Here is a 23157-nt window from a genome sequence, read left to right on the forward strand (position 1 = left end):
TGAAATTTATTGGTACATATATTGATCATAAAATTAAGAAGTTTTACAACTAATCAGTTAGTACTAACCCTATACCGCACTATTCAACAACTACCATATAATATTACATTTAAGTCTTGGAATTATCTATATAACATGTCATGTGCCAAAAAATTTATTGAGATAATTAAAATTGATCAGTATTTTGAAATTTATCATGATCTCATCTCATAATTAACACAAATATATGTCCTAGTTAACATCATTGAAGCAATCTAATCATATGTCCTTAGTATCATCTTTAGACTTATGTTATCAAACTGACAACTTAAGTCAAAGTTATAAAAAGTTACGACATCATTCATCAATATATAATGGTAGCTTGATAATTTTAAAAATAATTCATCAAATATGACAAATAAATTTGACAAAATAATCATCAGTCATACTTTCTGTAGCACGTGGCGCCATCAAAAATTTAAATATGTAACTTGGTTAACCTTGTACCGCAAGTTTAGGTTATTGAATTGATCAACATTGATTACTTAACAATATCCACCGGAAACACTGTTTCATCAAATTCAAATTTTTACTTGATCAATTAATCATGAACCATACTTGCTAAGCACGTGGCATCATCCAAATCCCAAGCTTGTGGAGTTTTGACTTTTGAATTCCCGCATTAGCAAAAATCGCGGTCTACGAATCGCAGAGACAGAACGAGTTGGCGCTGTCCATAGTCGCGGCTCACGTGACTCAGGGATAAATGGTTTACGCGTAGCTCACCCACGAAGAAACGAAGCCAGGTCCTTTTTGATGCATATTGAAGCCCATGGGCCACAAGGAAATAAATATCACAGAGTTAATGATTTGATCTTTTCTTCAATATGACTTGACCTAAATAAAAGTTCTTCTGTCTCGCGTGGCTTTGGCGCCTTCATATGATTGGATTTTCAAACTATCTGCAGTTATATAGAATTGGTCCTTGCTCCAATTTAATGCCATATTTTGACTACGTCAGCTACTAGTACGATTGGACCTCTTTTCTCTTGCCTATATAATACATGGAAGCACACCTCTCTTCCCACACTACTACACAACTAAGCAAAGCCAAGAAAATTTTATAAGTAATATAAGTATCAAGATCTCTTTAATCTTGCTAGCTAAAACAGTTCAATTTTTCGATCTCTAGGTGCTGAGATTAATATTACACTTCCATACCGAAGTAAGAAAATCTCCTCTAATGAGTTCTCTAGGAGTGCGCCTTCCGTCAAGCAAAGTTCTAACTAACAGTCCGGCTACACCAAAATCACCACCATCACAAGGCAACATAGTGACGATACTAAGCATCGATGGTGGTGGCGTTAGGGGACTCATCCCTGCTGCTATCCTTACATTCCTTGAATCTAAGCTACAAGTGAGCCAACTATTTCTTTTGATAATAAATATTATATTTAACTCAATTTGTATTGTTAATTATCACAAGAATTAAACTAGATAGTCCATAAGATTTATTCAATATGTTTTCTCAAAAAAAAGAAAAAGGATTTATTCAATATGGAAATAAGTATCAAATATTATATGAGGAAAACTTGGTAGTGATTACTTCTTGCGCATGTACTTGTAGGAGCTTGACGGAGAAGATGCAAGAATTGCAGATTATTTTGATGTGATTTCAGGAACTAGTACTGGAGGTTTAGTGGCAACAATGCTTGCTGCTCCTAACAAGCAAAAACGACCTCTCTTCTCAGCTAAAGATATTATAAGCTTCTACAATGAAAACATTCCACATATTTTCCCTTCTAATAGGTATGCCTTTCTGACTGCTCTCTACTCTTTTGGCAGTAATCTACTTCTTCATAAATCCATGCCTTGTGGAACGTATGTAAAAAAAAACAACATAATAGCGAGTAACTTTTATTCCAGGAATGGAACTGGAGGCTTGCTAGCGAGTATTTTTGGTCCAAGATACACAGGAAAATACCTTCATAGCAAGGTTCAGGAACTGCTCGGTGAAACAAGGCTTCATGATACAGTCACAGAAGTGGTCATCCCAACATTCGACATTAATTATCTTCAGCCGACCATCTTCTCTACGAACGAGGTACATATAAACATATCACTTGCAAATCTTATTTTTGTGTTTTTCTTAATTTGTGCATCTAAAAATGGAACAGCCGATTTGCTTTACACAAAATTAAATTTGTAAAATTTAGAATGTCAACTAGAATTTACATATATGAGCTTGATAACCTGTAGGCAAAGGTGGATGCATCAAAGGATGCTCTACTATCAGATGTATGTATCAGCACTTCTGCTGCTCCAACATATCTCCCAGCACATCATTTCAAAACTAAGGATCGTCTCGGAAAAACACGGAGCTTCAATCTTGTTGATGGAGGTGTTGCAGCAAATAATCCGGTATATATATCTTTCATAGATAAATGCAATCAAATAACACCAGTATGCTTACAGTTTTACCTCTTTTATATATGAAATATATTTGTACCAGAAAACACAATGATTGAATAAATTAAATAAATCCCTTATTCTGGATCCAACTAAAAATTCAAAATTATTGCCCAAGTCTCTCATGTTTGAAGTTGGTATGATTAATATTTTCTTCTAAACGTTTTATTTTTCTTTCTTTGTGACATATCAGACACTTCTTGCTATGAATCACGTGACAAAGGAGATTTTGATACAAAGAGGTGATTATTTCCCTGTCAAACCGGTGGATTATGGAAAGTTCCTAATCCTCTCGCTTGGAACGGGATCTGCAAAACAGGAACATAAGTACAAAGCGGAGGCAGCGGCCAAGTGGGGCCTTCTCAGCTGGTTAACCCATGAAGGATCCAACCCCCTGATCGATTGTTTTAGCCAAGCAAGTGCTGATCTGGTTGATATCCATGCTTCTGTTCTTTTTCAAGCATTGCATTGCGAGAAGAACTACTTGCGCATACAGGTAGGAAATTAGCATGATAATTATATTTGATTATTTTCTAAATAATTAGTTTGTTTGAAGCACCAATATTAATTTATTCAGTATTGGGTTATTGTAGGATGATTCCTTAGAGGGCACGGCTGCATCGTTGGACAATTCGTCGAATGAGAACTTGCTAAAACTAGTCCAAATTGGAAATGATCTTCTTACAAAGCCGGTGTCTAGAGTGAACTTGGAGAACGGAAATATTGAACCTGTGCTGAATGGGGGAACAAATGAAGAAGAATTGATTCGGTTTGCCAAGATACTCTCTGATGAGCGGCGCATGAGGCTTGTGAAGATGCAAAAGGAATGAGAAGGATGAAGAATACTATCTTATAAATAGCTTTTCAGTTTTTTCTGTTTACTAATTATGCTGAGTTTCATTCATTAATTCATTTATCTCCCTGTGTTTATTGATTCAGTTTTTATTTATGAAAAGTACATGCCTTGCATGTAAAGTGCAATCAATGTGTCATGTGATTGGTAGATAGATGTATTAATAAAATTATGTAATGAACTACTGGTATTGATTGATTGCTACAGAATTGTGTTTTACAAATTAATTAATTAGCTTTTGTCTAACTTTGTACAAACTTTGAATCTTTATTATGTAATGAACTACTGGTATTGATTTGATTGTTACAGAATGGTGTCATTCTTTTTATATTGAAGTCCTGTCTCATAATATTTAGATATTTACCTTTACTCATACTTCTCTTCTTCTTCTTTTTCCGTTTTCTTTTTTTCTCCAAATAGAGAAATTAAAAAAGAACAATAATTGCCAAAGAACCTGTTTGTTATTAAAACCTTAGGCTCTCAGGCCCATTGCTGCAATTTCAAGTGTAAAAACATTATGTTAGAATCATTGCTACAAAATAGGGTTTGCTTACGAAAAAATAATTGAAAAAAAAAGGTAGTGTTTTTTTTTTTCAAATTTCTTTATGCACTGTGTTCCTTTTTTTTTTGTCTAAATTTATGTTTTATTTATGGTTGATGAAAAAATTCGATACATGTGTTAATTACAAAAAGAAAACAACTAATTTTCTTCAAAACTCAAATTTCTAGATTTTTCTCAGTCAAATCTTCAAACCGTTTTGATAATCGGGATCATGTCTAGTTAGAAGGCCACTAGCAGCTTTGCACTAAAGCTAACGACATATTAAAGCTTGCTCCACATATATGTAATGTGATGATTTCAAGTCTGTAAAGTGTAAACGTATCAAGTAATTTAATTTTTTAATCATTTTTGTAAAATGTAAACCTATCAAATTTCTAGATTAAAAGTTTTGACCAGAACCAATTCTAAAAGGTCGATAGCGATATTTTAAAGCTAATGACTGACCGGGATCACTTTCAAATATGTAAACCGTTCTCCACAACTTTGTAAATCACAACTTTATAAAATATTGATTTGAAGTCTATAAACCTATAAATTATTCTAAATTTTAAACTTTTTAGATCAAGTGCTAAATGCTACTTCCAATTATTTAAATCTAAGCAAGGTTTATTATAACTTTAAAACTTACTACAAAACTTTGTAAAACATTAATTTGAAGTTTGTAAACCAAGCTAACAAAGTAAACTATGACTTTTATCTTTTTAGATATATATATGATGCATCTAGATAATAAAATCGAACCTTTTAAATTTGTAAAGTGGTAATTTCAAATCTATAAACCTAACAACTAATTTCAAAATTTTATTATTTTTATTACAAGTTTGTATATCTTTGATAAAATGTTTATATTTTGCAAATCTAACATTTAAACAAACACAACTAAAACTGTTAAAAATAATTCAAATACATAACAACATAAAAAAAACTGAATTGAAAAGATAACATTTTAATTAGGATATTCAACAAATGAAAAGCATACAACTTAATTTGTAAATATTTATATTTTTAGATGTGCTGCATTCAAATTATAAATTGAATCATTGGAGTCTGTAAATCTTGTTATACACAACTTCATAAATTGCTAATTTCACGTTTGTAAACCTAACAACTAATTTAATAAGTTAATAAAATCCTCTATTGACGCGCGCCTTCATCAACATCATGACCAGTTGTGTAAAAAGTCATATCTTGATCTCAATCAATTATTTTACAGAATATTTTTTCCGGTTTATTTGATAATTTATTTGTACATAATAGCTTATTTCATGACATAAATGATTTGTTGGATTGATCTTTTTATTGTTTTGTGAATTGTTTATTGCAAAGAGCAATCGACTACAAAAAAATGTTTTTAAAATATAAATTATTTTCACACGTGAAGAGCCTTCCGTTGAAGTCAGTTGCTTCCGGACCTTCACTACTACAGAATAAGTGATTGTACACGGACATAAATAGGAGAGCTACACGGATTTCCTACCGTGTGGAATGTGAGGGTTTAGAAATCCCTGAATATTTACACACGGATATTTACCCGTGTGCGATTATCGAGAGCTACACGGATTATTACATAAACAACCGTGTACAAACGCTTGCCAGCGTCGCTCTCAAAATAACCGAGCTACACGGATATTTACATAAACAGCCGTGTATGATTACTCTTTCAACGATTTTTCTCAGATCTGATGATGGAGACCTTAGGCGTTTTCTTTACTTCTCACTTTCAAAAAATGGTCCACATTACACTAATTATTTACATTATCTTAACAAATCAAGCATGCATGCATTAATTAATAATTGACCTAAATAAGCAATAATAAGGTAGTAACAGAAAAGAGAAATATATATATATATACATGACTAAGCTTAGCAAGATAGAGAGGAGAAATACAAATTAACTTCAAAGATCTCAGATCCTAGCTCTTTGTGCACAGAAATCAGAATGACACTTCTGGAAGGAGAGAGAGAGAGAGTATTAATTGATCAAAACGGCGCTGCTAGAAGGAGGTCTTTTATATAACCAAAACCCTAGAATAACCTTTCTACACGGATTTTTTACTTAAAAATCCGTGTAGCTCTCTCAAGGCTTTCTATACTGTTATTTAAACAAAAAACCATGTACAATTTTCACCTTTCTACACGGCTCTTTATTAAACGTCCGTGTTGCTCTCTCAAGTTTTCTACACTGCTATTTAAACAAACATCCTTGTACAATTCTTACCTTTCTACACGGTTCTTTAATAAATATCCGTGTAGCTCTCTTAAAGCTTTCTACACTGTTATTTAAATAATAATCCGTGTACAGTTCCTAATAAATGTCCGTGTAGCTCTCTCAAGGATTTCTACACTGATTCTTTAATAAACATCCGTGTAAAGATCCCACAGATATTTCGGGCTTCCAAAAAATTACAATTTCTCCACGGTTTTTAGGTAAAATTATCAAATCCGTGTACAATGTGCAGTGTACAATGACCATTTTTGTAGTAGTGCTTGATGCAGTATTGGTCAAATCGGACAGAATATTATATACTTTATCCGTGCACTATTTTTGATCTGACTAAGCATAATTTTTGAACTTTCTCATCTTATAACAAAAAAATTCAAATATCAACTTGATTAACCTTATACCATAAGTTTGGACAAGTGAATTAAATATTCATTACTTGAACAATATCCACCAAAATCACTGATTCGATCGTCAAAATTATAATTTGAATTAGATAAAATAATAATGAGCCATACTTGCTAAAGCACGTGCGCCTTTAAAAGTTTTTAAGTCACAAGCTTGTGGAGTTTTGACTTTTGAATCCCTTATCACTGATTGGTCAAAATAACTCGATTAATGAAACAAAATTGAATCTAATACAATGACAGAATTATTAAACATTTGGCGCCGTGTACAGAATTATTAACTTGATATTGAAAATACTTTCATACCTCATTGGTTTTTCCCATGTAGCTAGAAATTATTTGTCTAATACAATCACATGCAGCCAGCTATAATTTTTTCCTGTTTACTTTATAATTTATGTGTTATTTTATAATATAATTTGTATTGTTGATTGATATTTTATTCTTGTCTAAATTGTTTATTGCAAAGACAAATGGAAGACAAAAATTGTTTTTAAATATAAATTATTTTCAAACATGGAGAGCCTTCATATGCAAAGGTTGAAGTCAGTTGCTCCGGAATTTGATACAATAATGGTCAAATGAGACTGAAAAACATATACTTTATCCTATGTGTTGGATCTGAGTCATCTTCCTAAACAAGATTCAATATTAACTAATAACTTGTTAGTGAATCTATAATACACTACACGACCATAAAAATATCAAGACATTCGGAAATAACTTTTAGTTTGATGGTAAAGACAATATTATGACTGTGAAAGGTGGTATATTCGAAAATCCGAGAAGAGAATTATTGTGAATATTAAATAATTAAGTGACTTAATATTCAACTTCACTGAAAAATATATCAATACATCAATTTATTAATACATTGAAATTTATTGGTACATATATTGATCATCATATTAAGAAGTTTTACAACTAATCAGTTAGTACTAAACCTATGCCGCACTATTCAACCACCACAAATAAAATATATTGGCGCAAGTCAAGCAGATTCGGCAGCAGCACAGCTAGCATATTTGTTTCTTATTTAGATTATCTAAAGATAGAAGGAAAAATATGTAAAGATAGGGTTAAGGATACTAATTTAATTGTTTCTGTTGAGAATAATTAAAGTATATGGGTAAAAATGTAAAAGAGGAAAGTAGGGACTAAATTGTAATTAGTGGGATTAGGCAATGTACCGTTAGGTACCAATATTTGGGTACCAACGGTAAAAAAGATAGAGACAGTATAAAAGGGATTATTGTACCCTTGTAAGATATACAGAATAGAAAAAAGAAATTCAAATCCCCTCAGAATTTTTGCATCTCAAAAATAACATGGTATCAGAGCACTGAGGTTCTGTGACCAAAGAAAGCTCATTGCGTACCAGTAATCTGGTATCTACAAAAGCACAAACCGAAAAATCAGCAACAACAAAATGGCTCAAGAAGGGCAACACGAGGCTACCAATTCCTCTAAGCTCACGAATATGTTGCTCAATGGCAGGAACTATCTTACATGGGCAAAGGCTGCAGCAAGAGCTATTAGTGGCCGAGAGATGCGTGAGTACATCACAGGAGAAAATAAAATACCAGAATTTGCAAACCCACTTCTGCCAACCGAACCAGAAAAAAAGGCAATGCGAAAGTGGCGAACTCAAAACGATAAAATCATAACATGGCTCACGAATTCTATGGAGCCTTCCGTTGCTGAATTGTTCCTTCTCCCCGATACAGCCTTCGAGCTATGGGAAGCTGTGAAGGCTATGTACGGCCAACAAAACAACTACTCTCGCATCTATCAACTCAAAATAGAAATTCAACAAGAAAAGCAAGGCGAGAGGAAACATGTAGAGTACCTGGGTGCTCTTCAAAAGAAAAAGGATGAACTCCGGTTATACCGGCCGACAACCACTGACCTGACCGTAATCAGAAAACGAGAAGAAGAGGATGACATTTTTGAATATCTTGCGGGATTAAATCCGAGCTATGAAGCCGTGCGAGCCCAAATCATGAACACTATACCTCTCCCTTCCTATACCCAAATTAAAAATATGATCCAACAAGAAGAGAGTAGAAGGGAGGCTATGAGCAGCTCACAGATTACAATCAACGAGCCAACTGAAACCCTAGGTTTTGCCGCAACAAAGAAACCCTTTTTTCAGAAAAACAATCAAAACCCTAGCTCTCAAATTCGGCAAAATCAGGGAGAAACTGAGAAATGCTCGAACTGTAAGAAGGAGGGGCATACTCACGAAACCTGTTGGTTCCTTCATCCCCATCTCAGACCGAATCACTGGAAGGGGAAGGAAAAAGGGAGAGGCAGTGGAATAGGCGGAGCTTATGAGAAAACGAAAAGAGGAGAGAACTCTCTGGCTGTGAATACGCGCGGGTATTACGCAGAGCCAAAGAGAGGGTCGGACCCGTTAAAGGAAAGAGGCGGACCCGTTAAAAGACCTGGCGGACCCGATTCCTCTGGCTGGGCTAGCGACACTGGAGGTGTCAATTACTTCGCTGGCGGGTCAAGCTCTGGCCGAAACGGGTCAAATGACTCTGGGGATCAAATGCAAACCATTCTCCAACAGCTCTCTGTGCTGCTAAACAAACAAAATGACTCTTTTTCTGGTATTTCTTCATACTCTAATAATTTAAATTTACTGGACAGAATAATTATAGATAGTGGAGCTACCGACCATATGTTTGGTAACCTTACACTCCTAAAAAATTTAGACATGACCAAAAATAACCAATTTGTCTTGGTAGCAAATGGAATGAAGGCAAAAATAAATGGTATAGGTGAAACCAATTTATGCAATAAAAAAATATTCAACGTACTATATTTAGAAACTTTTCCTATAAATCTACTTTCGGTACAAAAATTAACGCAAGAATTAAATTGCGATGTAATTTTTTCTTGCAAAAATGTTGTATTTCAGGACCGGGAAACCGGGATGAAGATTGGTGAAGGATTTCTTGAAAATGGCCATTATTTTTTAAATCCAAAAAATTATTTTTGTGCTTCCGCTAAATCCATCGACATTGATCTTTGGCATAGAAGATTTGGGCATCCTTCCAACAAGATTTTAAATTTCATATTAGATTGTAAAAATTTAAATTGTATTAATTGTGAGGTTTGTAAGTTAGCAAAACAAACAAAACTTCCGTTTCCTAATTCTATTAGTAAAAGTAAAGCTATGTTTGAATTAATCCATTCGGATGTGTGGGGACCGGCCCCAATTGATTCTTATAATGGATTTAAGTATTTTGTTTCGTTTATTGATGATTTTTCAAGAACTACTTGGTTATATTTACTCAAATCAAAAAATGAGGTTTTTGACAAATTTAAAGAATTTTTCTACTTCATAGAAAATCAATTTAATGCTAAACTAAAGATCTTTAGATCGGACAATGGGACGGAATTCATAAATAAAAACTTTGCAAGCTTTTTTAAAGAAAAAGGAATTTTACATCAAACAACTTGTATTAATTCACCTGAGCAAAATGGAGTGTCGGAAAGAAAAAATAGGCACTTATTAGAAATGACACGAACATTGATGTTTCAAAATAATGTTCCTAAAAAATATTGGTCGGATGCCATACTTTGCGCTACACACTTAATTAATAGACTACCAAGTTCGAGGTTGGAAAATAAGATCCCATTAGAAATTCTCTACCAACAAAAAATTACATTTGATCACTTAAAAATATTTGGATGTACAAGTTTTGTACATATTAAAAGAAAAGATAAACTAGATTTTGTTTCAACAAAAACTATTTTCTTAGGGTATTCACCATTCAAAAAGGGGTACAAATGCTATGATCCTATTAACAAAAAATTATTTATTTCTAGAAATGTTGTGTTTTTTGAAAATGAGCCATATTTTAAAAAATTAGGAGAAATTGAAAAGCCTAATCAAACCCAAATTAATAGCATAAATTCGGTAACACCCTATATTGCACAAAATAGTTTAGAAGAAGATGAGACAAGTGATATTGAAGAAGAATTGGATGAAAACAATGATCATATAAATGAAATCGAAATAGAGAACAATTTGGGACTTAGACGAACAACTAGAATACCACAACCGTCAATTAGACTTAGAGATTATGTTACTTATACCGTACAATATCCTATACAAAATTTTATTCCATATAAAAAAAAATTTCCTTCATACCAAGTCTTTCTTGCTACTCTAGAAAAAGAAATAGAACCCAACAACTACCAAGAAGCGGTTCAAAAACCAACTTGGATTAAAGCCATGAAAGAAGAGCTTAAGGCTCTCGAAAAAAATGAAATTTGGACAATTGTTTCATTACCAAAAAACAAAAAACCCGTGGGGTGCAAGTGGGTTTACAAGATCAAATATAACTATGACGGTACCATAGAACGGTATAAGGCAAGGTTAGTGGCCAAAGGATTTACACAAACCTATGGTATAGATTATAATGAAACGTTTGCACCGGTTGCAAAAATGAATACCGTTAGGGTGTTATTTTCCATTGCCGTAAACAATGGATGGAACCTATACCAAATGGACGTGAAAAATGTATTTCTTCAAGGAACACTTGAGGAAGAGGTTTATATGACTCTACCACCGGGTCATGTACAAGAAAAAAATGCTAATCTTGTTTGTAGATTAAACAAATCAATATATGGATTGAAGCAATCTCCACGAGCATGGTATGGCAAACTTAGCTCATATTTAATTTCTTGTAATTTTAAAATTAGCAATGCCGACCACTCATTATTTGCAAAACATGAAGGAAAAAACACAACCCTTGTTCTAGTCTATGTAGATGACTTAATAGTCACCGGAAACAATTTAGAAGAAATCAAAAAAATTAAATCTCAATTAAAAGAAAAATTTGACATTAAAGATTTAGGATATTTAAAATATTTTCTAGGAATAGAAGTAGCTTTTTCAAACAAAGGATTATTAATTTCACAAAGGAAATACACCTTGGATCTCTTGAAAGAAACCGGTAAATTAGGATGTAAACCGGCCTCTACACCAATAGATAACAAAAATAAATTAAATACCGAGGATGGTGAACCTTTAGAAGACATAAGCCAATTTCAAAGACTTGTGGGAAAATTAATTTATCTTACGGTAACACGTCCGGATATTTCATACTCCGTAAGCCAAATTAGTAAGTTTATGCATTCACCGAGAACCCCACATCTAGAGGCTATAAATAGAGTTCTAAGGTATTTAAAAGGGAATCTCGGAAAGGGCATATGGATGAAGAATAATAATTCTAATGCAATATGTGGCTATTCCGATGCAGATTGGGCCGGTAGCTATGATAGAAAATCCACCACCGGTTTTTGCACATTTGTAGGCGGAAACTTAGTCACATGGAAAAGCAAGAAACAAAATGTTGTGGCACGATCAAGCGCGGAAGCGGAGTATCGAGCCATGGCGTCAACCGCAAGTGAATTGATATGGCTCAAGCAATTACTTGGAGACATGGGAATCATTATTGATCAACCCATGAAAATGTACTGTGACAACAACTCCGCACGTCACATTGCTCAAAATCCCGTGTTTCACGAACGGACCAAACACATAGAAGTTGATTGTCACTTCATTAGAGAAAAGATCCAAAGCAAAGAAATAGAAACACCGTTTGTTCGAAGTAAAGATCAACTAGCGGATGTATTCACGAAAGGATTGGATCCAAAGCCCTTTGAAGAAATCACGAGCAAGCTAGGATTATTCGACATCTATAATCCTAGCTTGAGGGGGGGTGTTGAGAATAATTAAAGTATATGGGTAAAAATGTAAAAGAGGAAATTAGGGACTAAATTGTAATTAGTGGGATTAGGCAATGTACCGTTAGGTACCAATATTTGGGTACCAACGGTAAAAAAGATAGAGACAGTATAAAAGGGATTATTGTACCCTTGTAAGATATACAGAATAGAAAAAAGAAATTCAAATCCCCTCAGAATTTTTGCATCTCAAAAATAACAGTTTCCTTAGTTTATTCTTTCCTATTTTTATTTCTAAGCTTGCTATTTGAAGAGGCTGTTGGATCCGAAATTGATCAATACAGAATTTTGTATCACAGATTTTTCTATCAATAAAACATGGATGGAAAGGGAGTTTCATGGGAGTTGTGTGTTGTTTAGTCTTTTTTCTCTTAAGTTGTCAAAATATGTAGTCATATATAGTACCATATATATAATACTACATGAAGTCTTGCAATTATCTAAATAACATGTCATGTGACAGCATTTTTATTGAGATAATTAACATTGACTAGCATTTTGAACTTTCTCATCTCGTAATTAACATAAATATATGTCCTAGATAACATCATTGAGACAATCTAATCATATTTCCTTGTGTATATTTGAATAAAATGAATTATTAAGAATTAAGGCAAAATCCTTAGTGTCATCGATATTTAAATTTAGAATTGTGATATCAAACTGATAAATTAAATCAAAGTTATAATTAAAGAGTTACGGCATCACTCATCAATATATATTAGTAACTTGATAATTTCAATAATAATTCATCAACTATGAGAAATAAAATTTGATAAAAATAATCATTAGTCATACTTTCTCCAGCACGTGGCGCCATCAAAAATTTAAATATGAAACTTGGTTAACCTTGTACCGCAAGTTTAGATTATTGAATTGATCAACATTGATTACTTGAACAATATCCACCAAAATCACTGTTTCATCAAATTCAAATTTTAACTTGATAAAATAATCATGAACCATACTTGGTAAAGCACGTGGCGACATCCAAATCCCAAGCTTGTGTAGTTTTGACTTTTGAATTCCTTATCCATTCATTGGTCAAAAACACTCGATTCCCGAATTGGCAAAAATTAATCGCGGTCTACGAATCGCAGAGACAGATAGACTTGGTGCGGTCCATAGTCACGGCTCACGCGACGCTGGCAAAAATTAAAAGTTTTGACCGGCCACTTTTTAGAAGATCGATACCGATATTTTAAAGCTAACGACTAACTGGGACCACTTTCAAAATTGTAAACCGTTCTTCACAAGTTTGTAAACCACAACTTCATAAAAACATTGATTGAAGTCTATAAACCTGTAAATTACTCTAAATTTTAAACTTTTTAGATCAAGTGCTAGTTGCTACTTCCAATTATTTAAATCATTTAAATCTACGGCTTATTATAACTTTAAAACTTGCTACACAACTATGTAAAACGTTGATTTAAAGTTTATAAATCTAACAAGTAAACTATGACTTTCATTTTTTTAGATATGATGCATCTAGATAATTAATCTAATCTTTTAAATTTGTAAAGTGTTAATTTCAAATCTATAAACCTAACAACTAATTTCAAAATTTTATTATTTTATTAAAAGTTTGTATTTCTTTGATAAAATGTTTATATTTTGCAAATCTAGCATTCAAACAAACACAACTAAAATTGTTAAAAAGAATTCAAATCCATAACAACTTAAAAAACTTAATTGCAAATCTAACATTTTAGGATATTTAAAAAATGAAAAGCAAGCAACTTTGTAAATTTTATCTTTTTAGATATGCTTTATTCAAATAATAAATTGAATCATTGGAGTCTGTAAATCTTGTTATACAACTTCATAAATTGCTAATTTGAAGTTTGTAAACCTATCAACTATTTTAAAAAGTTAATAAAATCATCTATTGACGCCTTCATCAACTGGTAGCACATCTTGACCAGTTGTGTAAAATGTAATACCTTGACCACAATCAATTATTCCTGTAAATCGAACCATAATATTTTTTTCCGGTTTATTTGATACTTTATTTGTACGTAATAGCTTATTTCATGACATAAATGGTTTGTTGGATTGATCTTTTTATTGTTTTGTGAATTGTTTATTGCAAAGAGCAATCGACTACAAAAAATGTTTTTAAAATATAAATTATTTTCACACGTGAAGAGCCTTCCGTTGAAGTCAGTTGCTTCCGGACAATGATGCAATATTGGTCAAATCGGACTGAATATTATATACTTTATCCGTGCACTATTTTTTATCTGACTAAGCATAATATTTGAACTTTCTCATCTTATAACAAAAAAAATTCAAATATCAACTTGATTAACCTTATACCATAAGTTTGGACAAGTGAATTAAATATTCATTACTTGAACAATATCCACCAAAATCACTGATTCGATCGTCAAAATTATAATTTGAATTAGATAAAATAATAATGAGCCATACTTGCTAAAGCATGTGCGCCTTTAAAAGTTTTTAAGTCACAAGCTTGTGGAGTTTTGGTTATTGAATTCCTTATCAACTACTTGGTCAAAATTACTTGATTAATTCCTGAATTAGCAAACTTGAATTTACTTGATAATATGACTGAATTATTAAACATTTGGCAACGTGCACAACTAGACAATGAAGAGTTGCCCGCACCGGTCTAGTCGGTGTGTATACCGGTCTTAACAATGAAGCATTCCTCGCTGGGTGTTGGCGCGGTCCACAACTGCTAATGCGCAGCATAGCCGATGGTTCACGCGCGGCTCACACACAAAGAAACGAAGCCCCGCCCTTAATTTTTGGGTGCATGCTGAAGCCATGGGCCGAAAAAATTTAATAGCTAACCTTTTTTAATTATTTTTCTGGAAAATCAACACGTGTTTTGATGATGTGATCTTATCTTCAATTTGACTTGACCCTAAGTAAAAAGTTTTGTTTTGTCACGTGGCATTGGCGCCTTCTTAATTTCTTATCATTGGAATTTTTTTTCAAATATCTACAGCTTTACACAACGGATCCGGAAGCGTCTAATTGTCCACAGCCTTTTGTCCACCATTTGTCCACAACTTTGACTTGCGCGAATACTGTAAAATTACTTCTACATGCTGTATAATTATACAATATATCACATAAAATATATCAGTTAATCACAAAACATCCAGCAACTATTTGAAGTGGTCCCATGATAGTTAGAAAAAGATTGCAACTTGCACAACAGGACAAAATAAATGTACTTTCAAACTAACTTTCGGAAATTACAGTTATAGGAAGTTATTGGCAGTTAGAGTTAGTTATTAGCAGTTATTAGCGGTTATAGACAATTAGAGTTCATTATTAGCGTCCGCACTGGGTTGAATCTTGTATACTGTAAAATTGAATCTTGTATACTGTAAAATTGAATCTTGTATACAGTAAAATTTTCAATAGAATCTTGTATACTGTAAAATTGAATCTTCTACACAGTAAAATTTACAATTGAATCTTGTATACTGTAAAATTGAATCAGCAGAACTGTAAAATTGAATCTTGCATACAGTAGAATTTTCAATTAAATCTTGTTCAGATGAGTAAGAAGCCTCTCTATCATCTCTTTCTTCTAGATTTTCACAAGATGAATACTGTAAAATTATAAGATGAATACTGTAAAATTATAAGATAAAAACTGTAAAATTAACAAATCAATACTCCATATCGCCTTTCAGTCATCTCTTTCCTCCAGATTTTCACAAGATGAAAACTGTAAAATGACAAGATGAATACTGTAAAATTAACGGGGCAATACTATAAAATTAACATATCAATACTCTATATCGCCTCTCTATCATCTCTTTCTTCCAGATTTCCACAAGATGAATACTGTAAAATGACAATATGAATACTGTAAAATTAACAAGGCAATACTGTAAAATTAACAGATTAATACTTCATATCGCTTCTCTATCATCTATTTACTTCAGATTTCATCAAGATGAATACTGTAAAATTAACGGGGCAATACAGTAAAATTAACAGATCAATACTCCATATCGCCTCTCTATCATCTCTTTCCTCCAGATTTCATTTGAAATACTAGATCTATTACTGCATACAACGAAAACAACAAATTCAACAGAAATAACTTACTAGATTTGAATTTTGCCGTGCTCTTCAACAGAGATCTGTTACTGCTAGATCTCTCTTCTCCAGATCGCCTCGCTCTCATCTCTCTCCACCAGATCGCTCCTCTAGATCGCCTCTCTTAGATCGTCTCTCTCCATTAAAATCTAAGAGAGATGTTTGAGAAGTCCGTTGAAGAGAAGAAAGCGCCACCGAGTAGTCGTACGCTCGTACTCCGTCGCTGCCACCCGTTTGGCGCTGTTAGAACCTTGCTTGAAAGGGATCAGTGTTAGGACATTGCTTAAAATAATATAATAACAATTTTCAAACATAAAGAAAAAGTGTCATTTCACTTGCACCAATCTTGTAAAATTCATCATTCAATGTTGTAACTTAAATAACAAATCTTATAAAAAATGTCATTCAAATTTTCAAACATCCAGAAACTTTCAATATGCACCAATACTGTAAAATTCATCATTCAATGATGTAACTTAAATAACAAATCCTACAAAAAATGTACTTCACATTTTTAAAATATCAAAATCGCAAATCTAAACTAAAAAATCTCAAAATCGTAACATTTCAGAAAGAAATTTGTCAAAATATCATAAAACTACAGAAAATTATAAGAATAAGTGTAACCTTAAGTATGTGGATATCTATGTGCTCCCAATGATACTGGTAGCCGCTTTATTGATGGAAGTCTTATTCCCATCCCTTCCTTTGTCGCTAATGGACTTCAACACCAGCGCCTTCTTCATCTTGTCATAGGCGGTGTCGTGAAGATCTGGATCGAATAAGGGGAAGGAGAGATCGGAAAGAGAGATCAAAAAGAGAGATCGGAACTTTTGTTTCTGTGAGAGAAAGAGAGATCAGAAAGAGAGAAAGAAGAGAGAAAGAGAGAAAGAAGAGAGAAAGAGATATCGGAAAGAGAGAAAGAGAGCTCGTTAGAAGAAAGTGGGGGGACCGACAGTTAGAATGGAAGTTGGATAAGGTTGTGGACAGATGGTGGACAAAACCCAATGAACAGAAACCTTTTCTCATCCATGAAAGCACACCTCTCTTTCCACAGTAAACAACTAAGCAAATAAAGCCAAGGAAATTGTACAAGTATTATAACCTTCAAGATCTAAATATATATAATCTTGCTAGATACAACACTTATCAACTTTTCTCTAGCACGCTCAAATTGTTAGACTTCCAAACCGAAGTAAGAAAATCTTCTCTAATGAGTTCTCTAGAAGTGAACCTTCCGTCAAGAACAGTGCTAAATAACAGTACTCCGCCTACACCAAAATCGCCACCTTTGTTAGGCAACATAGTGACGATACTAAGCATCGATGGTGGTGGTGTTAGGGGACTCATCCCAGCTGCCATCCTTGCATTCCTCGAATCTAAGTTACAAGTGAGTTATCATTTTATTTACAGATTAAATTTAATGGATACCAGTTGTGTGTTGATGTTCTGAATGGTAAAAAGACTAAAAGAGGTATATATGTGTTACACTTCTTTTTTATTATTGTGATTATCATCTTCATTCACGAAAAACTTGGTAATGTTACTTCTTGTGCATGTACCTGTAGGAGCTTGATGAAGAAGATGCAAGAATTGCATATTACTTTGATGTAATTTCAGGAACTAGTACCGGGGGTTTAGTGGCAACCATGGTTCGAAAAATCGGCCGATTCCGAATCAACTCGGCCGAGTCGACTCGGCCGAGTTTTACCCGAGTCTTGCACCTATGCGAATTTCTCACCAAAAATCGGATGAACAGTGCTTGACTTAGCCGAGTTAAGCCGAGTCAGACCGAGTCAAACGAGTCTTGACCGATTCCAGACCGATTCAGGACGATTCTCCTCCAGATGAGCAGATTTTGCCTTTTCTTTATGTGAAATTGGGTTTATTGGAAGAGGAGTTTTTGATTTGGAAAGAAAGAACGATGGGTTCTGTGGAGGAAGAAAGGCTAACAGAGACATTTTAAATAAACTTGGTGTACCAAGTCTATTAAATATAAAAATCTAAAAAACATTGGTCCATAATGAACTAGGAGCAACCAGAAAATTCTGATAGGGAGATGGGCCACATGTAAGGTTTAATGACATATAAAACTATAAAAGACTGCCTCCCCTTTTCTTTCTCCTCTCCATTTCGTTCCTTGTTGGACCCATCCATTTTTGCATTTTTTTTTACATTTTTGCACTTGCTTTCGAATTGTTTTTCTATGTTTTATGTCTCCTTTTTTATTCTTTTTCATCCTTTATTTTTCTTTTTATATTTATTTACTTTAGGAATCAAAAATATTTTATTTATTAATTTCTTCTATTATTTTAAGTCAAAATAAGTTTCTGCCGAAAAAAACCGAGTTACTGATCCGATTCTAGCCGATTCATCCGATTCCTATTCCACAGTCAAAATTCTAATTCCGATTCTGATTCCGAGTTTTAGAACCATGGTGGCAACCATGCTCGCTGCTCCTAACAAGCAAAACCGACCTCTATTCTCAGCTAAAGATATTATAAGCTTCTATAATGAAAACATTCCAAAGATTTTCCTTCTAATAGGTATGCCTTACTGACTTCTCTTTCCGCAATAATCTACTTCATAAATGCATGCTTTGTTGAATGTATGTAAAATAGTGCAGTATATATAATAGCGAGCAACTTTTATTGTAGGAATGGGACTGTAGGCTTGCTAGCGAGTTTGTTTGGTCCTAGATACAACGGACAATACCTTCATAACAAAATTCGGGAACTGCTCGGTGAAACAATGCTTCAAGATACAGTAAAAGAAGTAATAATTCCTACCTTCGACATTAATTTTCTTCAGCCAACCATCTTCTCAACAAACGAGGTATACATAAACATTGCGCTTAATTAGAAATCTTATTTTTGTATTTTTGTAGCTTTGTGCATTTAAAAATGAAATAGCCGAGCTGCTTTCCACAAAAGTAAATTTGTAAAATCAATAATGTCAACTACAATTTACTTATGAGCTTGATAACATGTAGGCAAAGTCGGATGCATCAAAGGATGCTTTACTATCGGATGTATGTATCAGCACTTCTGCTGCTCCAACATATCTTCCGGCACATTATTTCAAAACTAAGGATCGTTTCGGCAAATCACGGAGCTTCAATCTTGTTGATGGAGGTGTTGCAGCAAATAATCCGGTATATATTTCTTTCATAAATAAATGCAATCAAATAACAAACAGCAATCTTACAGTTTGACCTCTTATTTACATAAACCATTATATATATATATTTAGCTGGAATAGTTTGAACTTATTTGTACCAGAAAACACAATGATTGAACAAATTAAATAAATCCCTTATTCTGGAACCAACTATAATTTTAAAAATTATTGCCCAAGTCTCTCAAGTCTGAAGTTGATATGATTAATATTTTCTTCTAAACCTTTTATTTCTTTCTTCGTGACATGTCAGACACTTCTTGCTGTCAATCACGTGACAAAGGAGATTGTGATACAAAGAGGTGATTATTTCCCTCTCAAACCAGTGGATTATGGAAAGTTCCTGATCCTCTCGCTTGGAACGGGATCTGCAAAACAGGACCAGAAGTACAAAGCGGAGGCAGCGGCCAAGTGGGGCCTTCTCAGCTGGTTAACCTATAAAGGTTCCAACCCCCTGATTGATTGTTTTAGCCAAGCAAGTGCTGATCTGGTTGATATCCACGCATCCGTTCTTTTCCAAGAGTTGCATTGCGAGAAGAACTACTTACGCATACAGGTAGGAAATTAGCATGATAATTGGTGATATTTGATTATTTTCTAAATAATTAGTTTGTTTGAAGCATCAATATTAATTTATTCAGTATTGGGTTATTGTAGGCATGGTTCCAGAAATCGGACGGGACTGGGCCGATTTTTACCCGAGTCTCACGCCTGTGCGAGTTTCTCAGCAAAACTCGGATGAACAGTGTTTGACTCGGCCGAGTTTTCCGATTTGCCGGCCGAGTCAACCGAGTTACACCTAGTTTTGTCCGAGTTGAGCCGATTCCAAGAAAAAACTTCCGACTCTCACTAACCTGGACTGTACTGTGCTCTGTCGTAGGAGGTGCCATTCGAGTTTCTAGGGAGAGTCTTAATCGCCGCAGAAATTCAACTGGCTGAGGAGAAGAGAAGAGATCGGCTAAGGAGAAGAGATTGGTCGATTTTCAGAACTCTCCATTGGCGCAGGAAAAGGTGGAGCTCAGAACTTTAGAAGTCGGAAATCTCCATTGGCAAAGCTCAGAACTTTAGAAGTCGGAAATTTACACTGCAGAACTGCAGATTTTGTTTTTGCAAATTATTTTACTCATTGGCACATGCTTTTGTTTTTTCTTGTACAGTGCAGATTTTCATTTTATTCATATAAAATAATTTAAATAAATCATGTGACTCTACAGATTTTATTTATTCATGTGACTCTACAGATTTTATTCATGTGACTCTAAAATAAAGCACGTGACTACTAATAGTTAAAACAACTTTGATCTCTTTATAAATTGGAGACCAAGAAGCAAAACTTCTAACAGCTAGAAATTCCACCCGTTGCAAACTTCTAAGTTCTAACAGCCAGAAATTCTTTCGCTACTATTTCAGGTGCTCTCATATTTTTTCTCCGTAGTTTAATTACACATTAAATATAGTACAATTTTTCTTATTATAGATAGTTAATGTTAGATTTTAATACAGAGGACGATGAGATGATCCAGCCAGCTCGGCATAGCTTCTGGCAATAAAAGTGTGTTCTATTTGTAATGTTTGTAATGCATTATATAATTAGTGAATTATGTGAGTGTAATATTGTCTTAATTAATATAGTTTTTTTTTAATTATTTTTATCAATTTTTTCCTATTTTTTGGCTACAAAACAAGACTTCTGCCAAAAATACCCGAGTTACCGATCCGATTCTTCCAATTCCGGCCGATTCATCCGATTCTGACTTAGTGGTCAAAAGTCCGATTCCGATTCTGGAACCATGATTGTAGGATGATTCCTTAGAGGGCACTGTTGCATCGTTGGACAATTCGTCGAATGAGAACTTGCTAAAACTAGTCCAAACTGGAAATGAGCTTCTTAAAAAGCCGGTGTCTAGAGTGAACTTGGAGAACGGAAATATTGAACCTGTGCTGAATGGTGGAACAAATGAAGAATTGATTCGGTTTGCCAAGATACTCTCTGATGAGCGGCGCATGAGGCTTATGAAGATGCAAAAGGAATGAGAAAGATGAAGAATACTATCTTATGTATAACTTTTCAGTTGTTTTCTGTTTAATGATTATGCTCAAGTTTCATTCATTAATTCATTTATCTCTCTGTGTATATTGATTCAGTTTTTATGTAAGAAAACTACATACTTGGCTTGTAAAGTTCTGTCAATGTCATGTGATTGGTAGATAGATGTAATAATTAATAAAACTATGTAATGAATTGCTGCTATTGATTTGATTGCTAGAGAATTGTGTTTTATAAATTAATTATGTTTTGTCAAACTTTGTACAATTTTTGAACCTTAATTATTTGTATATATATGATGGTATCATTCTTTAAATTTGAAGTCCTCTCCTCATACTTCTCTTATTTTTCTAGTTAACTAGAAAAAGAGAAATTGTAGAAAGAAAAGATTTGCCAACCAGCCTGTCTGACATTAAAACCTTAGGCTCTCAGGCCCATTGCTGCAATTTCAAGTGTCAAAATCATTATGTTAAAACCTAACCGCTGAGGATGAATAAGGCCCAATTGAATAGCTTGCTTAGAAGAAAAAAAGGTGGGTTCTTTCTTTTTTTCAAATTTCTTTATGCACTGTGTCTTTTCTTTTCGTCTAATTTTATGTGTTATTTTTTGTTGCTGAATAAATTCGTTGCACGATTTAATTACAACACAAAAACTTGAAAATTATCTTAAAACCAGTTTGCCGAATAACAAGTTGCCAATTTTTTATTTTAAATTCGTAAGGTTAAAATGGCTATTTTTATATATGTGTTTTTTTTCTACTATTAAAAGCATTTTTTAGTGTACATATTTGTACAATTTGGGTGAAAACTGGATAGACTTATTAACTTGTGTTGACTTAAACCGTGTCTGTGTTAACATATGTCATGTTTGTGTACTGTTAATCTGTCGAAATTTTTATTCATGGTAAATAGAAAAAAAATGGAAAAGGATGTGAAAAATTTTAAAAATGGAAAGGCATGTGTTTGATATATCGTTCCACTGGGATGCCATATCACACGGAGGCTCCGAATTTTTTTTTTTTTTTTAGAAAGTGGGACGTCATATATATCAACATGAAAAATCAAAAAAATAAAATAAAAGTGGAAAAAAAGGAAGGCTATATATGGAAAAAATATATATCATCTATCTTTAAAAAAAAAAATAGTTCGCATTTGACTTTTGATTTTATATTTGAAATATTTAGGTCATGATACGAATTCTATACTCCATAGCTGCGTCTAGTTTGTTAGTTTTACAGGTTCATGATTTGCTATTTTTTCAGCAATCTCTATTTAATTCTTTCTTCTAATTATTTTATTAAATCTATCTGCGTTGATAGAATTTTGGTAGCTGCCTAACATTTTTTATTTCCTTCTAAAGTTACTGGACTTATCTATTTTCAACAATACAATGACTTTATTACTTTTCTGAAATGTCTCTCTTCTTCTAACTGTTTTCTTTGTTTCAATTATTAACAATATAAATGTTGTGACTTGTTAAATTTGTTCATATAATGAATATTTTATTGTGAACATGATGAATATAAAAATTTATGACACATTACATGGTTAATAGATGGAATATTTACTTTGATTAGAGGAGCTA

General features: G+C 33.3%; 2 protein-coding genes across 2 annotated transcripts; both read left to right on the forward strand.

Moving 5' to 3' along the window:
* The first annotated feature begins 1062 nt into the window (after positions 1 to 1062).
* On the forward strand, positions 1063 to 3446 carry LOC144552711 (patatin-like protein 2). Its single transcript, XM_078300706.1, has 6 exons — positions 1063 to 1396; positions 1607 to 1788; positions 1906 to 2083; positions 2239 to 2400; positions 2642 to 2944; positions 3042 to 3446. The coding sequence occupies exons 1-6, from the start codon at positions 1223 to 1225 to the stop codon at positions 3276 to 3278; spliced, it is 1236 nt and encodes a 411-aa protein (XP_078156832.1). The 5' UTR covers positions 1063 to 1222; the 3' UTR covers positions 3279 to 3446.
* Positions 3447 to 7920: 4474 nt separating this feature from the next.
* Positions 7921 to 21650, forward strand: LOC144552491 (uncharacterized). The gene is made up of 8 exons (XM_078300471.1): positions 7921 to 9106; positions 17531 to 17739; positions 17918 to 18002; positions 18800 to 18895; positions 19021 to 19184; positions 19342 to 19503; positions 19780 to 20082; positions 21327 to 21650. Exons 1-8 carry the CDS (start codon positions 7921 to 7923, stop codon positions 21558 to 21560), a joined length of 2439 nt encoding a protein of 812 aa, XP_078156597.1. The 3' UTR covers positions 21561 to 21650.
* Positions 21651 to 23157: the final 1507 nt, after the last annotated feature.

The sequence above is a fragment of the Carex rostrata genome, chromosome 4 (genome assembly GCF_964058835.1).
Source record: "Carex rostrata chromosome 4, lpCarRost1.2, whole genome shotgun sequence".
Lineage (NCBI taxonomy): Eukaryota > Viridiplantae > Streptophyta > Magnoliopsida > Poales > Cyperaceae > Carex > Carex rostrata.